Source organism: Zeus faber (genome assembly GCF_960531495.2).
Source record: "Zeus faber genome assembly, chromosome: 16".
NCBI lineage: Eukaryota > Metazoa > Chordata > Actinopteri > Zeiformes > Zeidae > Zeus > Zeus faber.
The window spans coordinates 16,975,331-16,983,761 of NC_137202.1; the positions used below are offsets into that span (position 1 = coordinate 16,975,331).

The following is an 8,431-nucleotide window of genomic DNA, read 5'->3' on the forward strand; positions in this document are numbered from 1 at the left end:
GACGCAAAGGGGAGGGAGCGCTGGCACCTAAAACAAGTTGTCAGAAACAGCTTCAAAATAAAATGCTAAACACAAGGTGGATTCTGCAGTGGAAAGGGGTAACACAGGGTTCATTTCACCCCGAGATCGTCTTGTTTTGTTTTCGTCATCATCTTTCATCATGCATTTCTTCTCATCTGAGTACTTTTTAAACTCTGCCTTTAAAGAAAAACGTCCATATTGGTGTTGCGTATTGTTGGACAAGTCCTCACGTGAGTCCAGTTTTATCATAATAATAATAATAATAATAATAATAATAATAATAATAATTACATAAATAATAATACAAATAATAATACAAATAATAATACAAATAATAATAATAATAATAACAGACTAAAGTTGACTGGTGCATGTGTCGCTCGGCGCCTGGTCGTCCCTGAAAAAACCTGCTGCAAGGGTAAAATGTATTGAATTCACATTCGAGTCAATTCTAATCAAAGTGAAGCCTACTTGAGTGACAGCTCGGTGGTTCCAGTCCTTCCCATCACGTCCCACGTATGAAAACAGGCAGAGGAGGGGCCATGCAAACAGAACGGGGGCCATGAGTAAGAAAAACACATCACACACACACGCACGCACACGCACAGATACGCACACACACACACACACACACACACACACACACACACACACACACACGCGTGTGAGAGAGGAAACACTTGATCAATAAAACAAGCGATGACTTTAAAAAATGAGAAAATCAATTCTTAATGTGTCAAATAAAAAGGAAATTAAAAGTGGAAAAAGAGTGCAATGTGAAATGTGTGAGCGAGAGATTCCTCATTTATTTCCAAAATCCACCATGATTTTTTAATTAATCTATTTCAGCATCAACCATCAAAACAGTCAAAAGGGGCAATTGAACTGTGGTGTTATAAATCTGTCCAGATATGATCCGGGCTGGATTGCATTAACATTTAATTGTGAAATGAGAATCTTTTGCCTCGCGAAACTCTAGAAAGCTGAACATAGACAATGAGGAGGGTTTGCCCAGATCGCCCAAAATGTGATCCTCCTTTCCTGCGCCTTCTGACCTCTCCCTAGTCCCATGCTGCCCTCCTGCTCTCCTCAGCGTTTCGGGCGCTGAAACGCTGAAAGAAGAGACCGGATCAAAACGCTGCTCCTGCAAATACAAGCCGCCCTAACCCATAAACAAGTCTTTTAAGCATTAGTGCGGCGTTTCACGTCGAGCGTGCGCGCCGGACAACACCCGCTTAAGAGCTAACATACACTCGCCTGCTTGTCGGTGACACATTGAGTCTTTAAATGCTATACCAGCATTTTTTCGGCACATGCACTGTGGCCGCGCGCACGCGCACACGCACGCACACACACACACACACACACACACACACTGATCCATATATGTAATGAGAACTGGCAAGCACAGGACCCAGTGGCTACATTTAATCAGGGAATGTGTTTTCTTTGTGTGAGCCTTTGTGCGTTTCTGTGCGTGTGTGTGTGTGTGTGTGTGTGTGTGTGTGTGTGTGTGTGTGCGCGCGCGCGCGCGTGCGTGTGTTTATTGTGTCTCGGCGGTCCAATAACCGACTCAACTCAGGGAGCCTTAAGGATCCAACGTGTGCAGAGTGGCCACAGTGCCGTGTCTTGAAGTTCAGTATCTACTGAATATAATAAAGTGTAAATTAAAAAAACAGGCATACAGCTCTCATTTTAGCACTGAACAATCGGGAGTGGTCGATTCATTCTCCTCCCTGTTGTGTCCGTGAAAAAGAGGGATGCTTTCAACAAGAGAGTGTGGGATTTCACAAAACCCCTCCATGGCAGCAGGTAATGAAGCCCCCATGGAGACGGGCTGTGGAGGAGCGCTGTGATGGGCTGTCAAGGTAAGGACTGAACGGAAAATGACCCAAAAAAAAAAAATAATTTAACTAAAAACTGCTAGAGATCTTGTATGGGTGCTTTCTTGGGATTGAAATATTTTTAGGAAGAAATACATTGAGGGGGTGAGATTTAAATCTTTCTTTCGTTAAAATGATTAGAATGCAGAGGAAATAATTAGGTCGGGATTCCATAGTAAAAAATCCACCGGCCCCTTTTGGGGGAGGCGCCTAATTCTTTCACAAATTCAATCCAGTGAAAGAATTAGGCATCTCGTCGTTTGGGTCCACCCTGATCCGTTTAGGGTGGACCTGAAAACATACGGACCCTGTTCCACGCTACGTTTTTCTATATTTATTTGGTGAAGTGTGCTCGGAGACTCCCGTGGGTGGATGACGCACTTTGAAATAAATTTGGGTCGTGAGATACCAACTGCCCCCCCATGCAAATCTCCTAAACCACGTCAGCGTTTGTCGGAGCCTGGAACTATCTTTTATCTCCTCCCATCGGTCAAAGGCGTAACCGTCCTCCGGAACGAGCATCTGCATTTTTAAAAGCACATCGTTATATTCATGCGGGACTTTTCGGTAAAAACACACAATGTCTCCCGGCATAGTAACTCTATTACTGATATCCTTCTTTTCCACTACTCACTGCCAATCAAATGTTGTGTGAATAGTTTCCTTGCGGCCTCTTGGCAATTCCAATACTACGAGCGACTAAAAGCTTGTTTTCTTCCGACAAACAATTCACCCTCTAAGGGAAGCTCTTCCATTTGACGTAACTTATGCATTTGTCCAGAAAAAGAGCACATGCCTGCTTCCACAAAAGCATGGATGCTGGTATAGGGACGATGGGTTTGTTGTTAAGTACCCCATAAATAATATGCCCAAATTCTGTGTTCCACTATCTTTCCAATCAAACCTTCTCGGGGGAGTCCATCTAGTCCCATCAATCTCTTTAGGTCGTGGTGTATTTGTTAGAAACCGGGGGGGGAGGGGGCGATGACAAAATAAAGGCTAGAGTTTGCGGGAGTTGAGGTGCTGGACGTGCATAGTAGTTCTCGTAATAATCGCTATCGCTTTACGCATGAGAGCCAGTCGCTTATCTGAAGTCTGGACGGCAACACCGGGGAGGATTGGAGACCTTGTATTTGCACGGTATAAGGATGCTGGAACAGCCAAATGACGCCCAAAATGGCACCCGGGAGGATTTTTGATTACCTTTGTCCATTAGGAGGCTGAATATTTACCACCCTGCAGCGGTACTGATACTGACAGACTCACGGAAGGGACAGACTCACACGGCTCACGGTGCGAACAAGGTACGCTTCCTTCCTAGAAGAACCTAAGACGGACATAAGACGCCTCCTGAAACGGGGGAACACCCCGGCCGCCAAAGACGGCGCAGGCTCACCTCGTCCACGTTCTCGAAGGCGTTGATGACGTCGTAGGGCAGGCAGGACAGCAGGTCGATGACGAACCAGGTTTTCAGGTAGTTCATGCGGATCAGCTTGGGGTCGGAGATGACCTCGCCCGCCGGCCCCACGAAGGTGGTGTGGAAGTTGAGGACGATGTCCACCAGGAAGATCACGTCCACGATGCTGTCCACCACCAGCCACGTCACGTTGTTCTGCTTGGTCTTGAAGGAGACGTTGTAGGGCACCATGATGGCGGTGTAGAAGGTGAGGATGAGGATCACCCAGTCCCAGGTGGTCTTGAAGAGGCAGTAGTGCAGGATGATGTGGGGCGGCGTCTTGGGCGTCTCCTGCTTGTACTGAGGTAGAATATCCGAGCCGAGCTGCAGTACCTGCGAGGAGAGGGAGCCTCCCGTAAAAGTCGAAACCTGCGGATATTAAGCGGGGACGCTCGCCGGCTCTTGACAGCACGCTTCTTTTTTTAACCGCGGCTCAATAGCAGCCACGCTGTGCAATTTAAAAACGTCAAGTGGAGCTAAAGGAACTCTGGCCCGCCGCCTGAGATCCTTTGTGAGTGTCCTAAACTGGTGTCTCACGACGCTCAGGATTTGATTCATTTTCCGCATGAAGTGGTAAAAACACAAGAGCTCGACGGAGCTTCTTAATCTCCCCTCCGTGGAACGGCCATCAAAGTGAGATGAAATAATCTATGAAAAACACATTGTGCCACTCTGCTATTAGTTATTAGCAAAGTTCCTTCAAACAGAACACGGCAGAGGATCTTCCTTTTAAGCACTAAGCGTCTTGGAAGATGCTGGCAGACACGGTGAAAAGAAAAACAACGAAGAGAGAAGAAGTTGTCCCCCCCGTACCTCAGCTAAGCGCGAGTGCTTATGGACGTTCTCCCCCTTGTGAACCGTGGGCTGGAGCTGCTGCAGCACTCCCCTGCTGCTGGTGAGCGCACGAGTCAGGCGAGCAAACTTCCCCCAGCCTGAGGACAAAGCCTGGGTTAGTCCCTCGCGGAAAGAGAAGAGTGACACCTTCCAGAATGGACAATAATTCAGGAATGTTTGCCAAGCAGCAGGTATCGCCGTGGAGTTGTAAATTAATGACGGAGATTAGATTAAAGTGGTAGGCTCGGTATTGTAAACAAAAAAATCCCACATTTGACATTATCTTTAGCCGGCCCTTTTTAAGAAACAGCCATCCAATGTATTTGCGTTTTGCATGTGCTCCTCTAGATGCTGTTGCCGTGGTGGGTGGCGGGGTCCGCCACGTGCATTAAGGGTGAATTTGCAGTTACTTTGATGAGCCGGTTGGGATCAGTAAACTGTGCATATGAATGGAGATTCACCGAAAAAAGAAAAAACCCTAGCATGAAAAAACAAAAAAACAAATCGATCGATCGGAAGAAGATTTACTTTCGAGAAGAGAGAGTGAAACCCAGATGTTGAAAAAGCTTTGAATGGAATTCTGGGATTCAATTTGATGGACTGCCACTTTAAACAAATGTACAGTATATATTGAAGAGATTCACTGAGTCTTCACTACATATTACGATATACAGTCAGTAAATTAAGCCTAGAGAGAGAAGTTCAATATCGTACTATAAATAATATCACCAGGTGATATTATCCAACAAGACTGTAGATGGCACATTGTAAAACCATTCCATTTATTTGACTTCTTTCTAGTCTACATAAACAAACCGTCTGTCAATCATTGGACGCATTTTTTTTTACGACGCATAGAAAACGATGGCTGAGATGTGAAGTCAAATCTGTAACATCACACACGAATCTGTCAAAAACACACAAAGAAATGGGAAAATAGAGATGGAGGTTACATTTTCATCGGACGCCCAAGCAATAGAATAAAATATCTGCATGTACAAGCAAATGAAAATCCAATATTATCTTTCACATTCCGCATGAATTGCTTTGGGATTTCTGGGAACTCTTCCAGATGCCTCACCCGCTCTCTGCGGCGGCGGCAGCAGCGTTATATAAAATTATAGACGCAAGTTAAATTCGCCGACCAACCTTTTGAGGAGTCATCCTCGATGGGCTGTTTAAAGGCTGTGATGTCGCTGAAAGTGCAAAGAAAAAGGACGACTTTCTCCTGCTCGTTGCGAATGGGAGCGATTTTCACGAAGAACCAAACGGGCGTCCCTGAAAAACAAACATATCCACAATATGAAGACACAAGACACATCACGTCGGCGTCGGTCCACTTCTATGGCAGCGATGGAAAAACGCACCAGAAATGTATGTTGAAACAAGAGTGCACTTCTAGCCAAATTCACGTTTTCTAGTATCACCTGCACCTACTGCACATGCGGGAAATAAACAATTTTCCCAGTTCCGGCCGTTTAGCGGCGATGCAGAGGTAAAAATGTTCCATCTTCCAACTCCACTGAACATTGCAGAGATACAATACATTTGCATTTTCTTAAATTTTTTTTTTTATTTAAGAAATCTCCCCCCACACGTGGCGACGCTACTTACTGTTCTTCTTGTACATTAGTATTTCAAATGAGTTCATTTCGTAGTTCTCGAATGTTAGCCGAACTTTCTCGCTCGTGTCCTTGTCCGTGAGCTCCCCGTACATGAAACTGGGGGGCAAAAAAAAAAAAGGAAAGAGGGAGAAAAATCGTACATTTTTAATAGACGTTGGCAAAGCAATGTTCTCACACTGCAGAAAGAGCGCTGAGCAAAGGCTTCATTTGTGAATATTTGAATGCATTGTGTAACTCTGCCAAGATTTCCCAGGGTGAAATGATGTTCCTTTATTTTTTTTATTTTTTTTTTTAATAAGATAGCGCCCGTCTCCGTTACCGCGTTAAAATTCCCACATAATTATCCCCAATCTCTGTCTTGTGCATCTCCCCGTGCGTTTCAGAATCTGCCGGCGACATGAAAAAGCCGCGCTTTTCCCTGCAAATGAAAACACTCCCGGCAGCCTTGACAGATTCCCGTCTCCCCAGACGTGGTATTAATAGCGCGGGGTGTTCTTTTTTTATCCCGTGGGCTATCGGCTTCTTAAATAAAAACCTAAACTTGTGGATGTTTCTGTTTGACCCCCCCCCCCGTTTGACTCATTAGCAGGACTGCGATGCCGTGGCACTGTGCGTCGCCGCATCACAGTCTCACGTTGCACGAGCGCGTGAACGACGTACGCGGGCGTTGCTGTTGCGCGCTTCTGTAGAATCCCCCCCCCCCCCGTCGGCGACCGCCAGCGACGCAAATTGCTCCTCGGGGACGTTAAAAGATTTATTCCACTGTCCTCCACTCCGCCGCCGCGGCGTTCCACGGCTTACCGTGCAGGCGGCCCGGACTTTGGACAAGGTGCCAGAAATAGGTAGAAATATCGAGGCGGTATAATGACACCGGGATACACGTTTGGATCGACGATGACATAAATGCAGATGCAAAAAAACAACAATGGATGTACGTTTCAGACGATTATAACCACAAAAGAAAGGCAAAGTAAACCAAAGGGGGAGGCCAGGCAGCCGTGAGCCCGTTTAACCGCGGGGCGTGCGCATTCCTCCCTTTGCTTGCCGCGGCCGCCGCCGCCCTGCAGTCGCAGCCTGTTCCACTGTGATCTAAATATAACCACCCCGTTATGAAATGCAACGGGATGGGTAATTTTAATGAGACTGCGTTCCGACGCCGCAGACGGCTCAGGAGTGTGCGGTTGATCCAATATCGCTAATGAGCGTCCAACACCCACGCCGCAAGGAAGGAGAACCGCCACGCTGACCTCATCTAAACGGAAGATTTTATTCAATTGCTTTGCGATGGTCAAAGGAAAAAACGAATAACGGGAAAGGATGGAAAATTTTAACGCTGTTGATGTGTTGAATTTTCACTTTTGAACACAGTTAATCTAATTTCAGGGAAATGATCAAGTAAAAAAAAAAAAAAAGTGTTTTAGTGTGCTCCCATAATTTAGAGGCTATTAATGTGCAAAACTAAAGGCATCAACAGAGAAAACGGTGCGGTTTAAAGAAACACTTTGCTGATTTTCGATCTCATTCCAATGTATTAGTCGCAGCGCTCAGCAAGCGGGCTGCGAAAGGAGTCTCCATGTCCATCGTCATAAACTCCACTAACGCTCTTTGAAGAAATCAGAAAATCAATCAATTAAGCATTTGCAGATTACATAGATGAGATAATATTTAGCTAGTCTGGTATTTGATGCCCGCGGCTCTACCTCTTAGTATCGGTGAATAGCAAAATGTGTGCTTTTAGGGAAAATGTACCTTAAGCTTCACATCAGTGTCAGCGCTGATCTTCACAAATTAAAATCATAGCCAGTTCACCGATAAAATCCCTGTGACATAATAAAACACATGCATCGATTTGGGTCTAGGCAACGCGACCATGTTTGTTAAAGCCCTTAATTAGCAGCAAAGGGGATTCACTGTCACACCGGTGGTTTACCAGTGGTATTCCCAGTCCTATTTCCCAAAGTGATGGCGCTCATCGAGCCGCAAGGCGTAAACATTTTCTCCAAATACCGCTGCCTCCGACTTCCCTCGCTTTAGTCTTCAAACAGAAAGATGGGAGGGTCGTGCTGACAAGCCGAACACATTTTGTACCAGGGCTGAGCAAACAGGCAGAGAAGGACCCAGGTTTCCATTTCAACCGCTACGCCTACACCAGCTATCATCAGTGAAGAGGTCGTCCCTCCGAGAGCGCGGAAGAAATATGTGAGCTGAGCTGCGGTGGTGACCGGCCCGGGAAAAAAAGACACCGCACAGGCGACGGACCACCGCCGCTCGAAGCCGAACGCAGAGAATCTGAACCTCGGTTCGCGCGCAAGACGGGATGAAATGACTCTCGTGAGAGCGCCGTTCGCGGGAAGTCCTCCCCTCGTTCGAATCAAACGAGCCAAGGGGCGGAGAAATCCAACGAACCTTTTTACTCGTCAGGAACCGCAAAAAAAAAAAAAAAAAAGGGCTGAACACGGGAAGGATCCCGTCGACCTACTGTACCTGCAGGTGCTGCTCTTCTGCATGACCTCCGCCCTGTGGTAGCCCGACAGCTTGCAGAAGCCGTCATTGCTGTAGACAATGGGCCAGTCCACTATCTGAGCGTTTCCGAGGACAAAGTTGGTGTCTGT

At 46.4% G+C, this 8,431-nt stretch overlaps 1 protein-coding gene across 1 annotated transcript in view; it reads right to left on the reverse strand.

Moving 5' to 3' along the window:
- kcnh1a (potassium voltage-gated channel, subfamily H (eag-related), member 1a) overlaps window positions 1–8,431 on the reverse strand; it is a gene marked incomplete at both ends in the record, with an annotated part of 29,759 nt that overhangs the window by 17,256 nt on the left and 4,072 nt on the right. Inside the window, 6 exons of the mRNA XM_080016399.1 lie at window positions 493–519; window positions 3,301–3,693; window positions 4,174–4,292; window positions 5,344–5,472; window positions 5,809–5,915; window positions 8,304–8,427. Coding sequence (XP_079872525.1) covers window positions 493–519; window positions 3,301–3,693; window positions 4,174–4,292; window positions 5,344–5,472; window positions 5,809–5,915; window positions 8,304–8,427 — 899 coding nt within the window. The remainder of the gene's footprint in view (window positions 1–492; window positions 520–3,300; window positions 3,694–4,173; window positions 4,293–5,343; window positions 5,473–5,808; window positions 5,916–8,303; window positions 8,428–8,431) is intronic.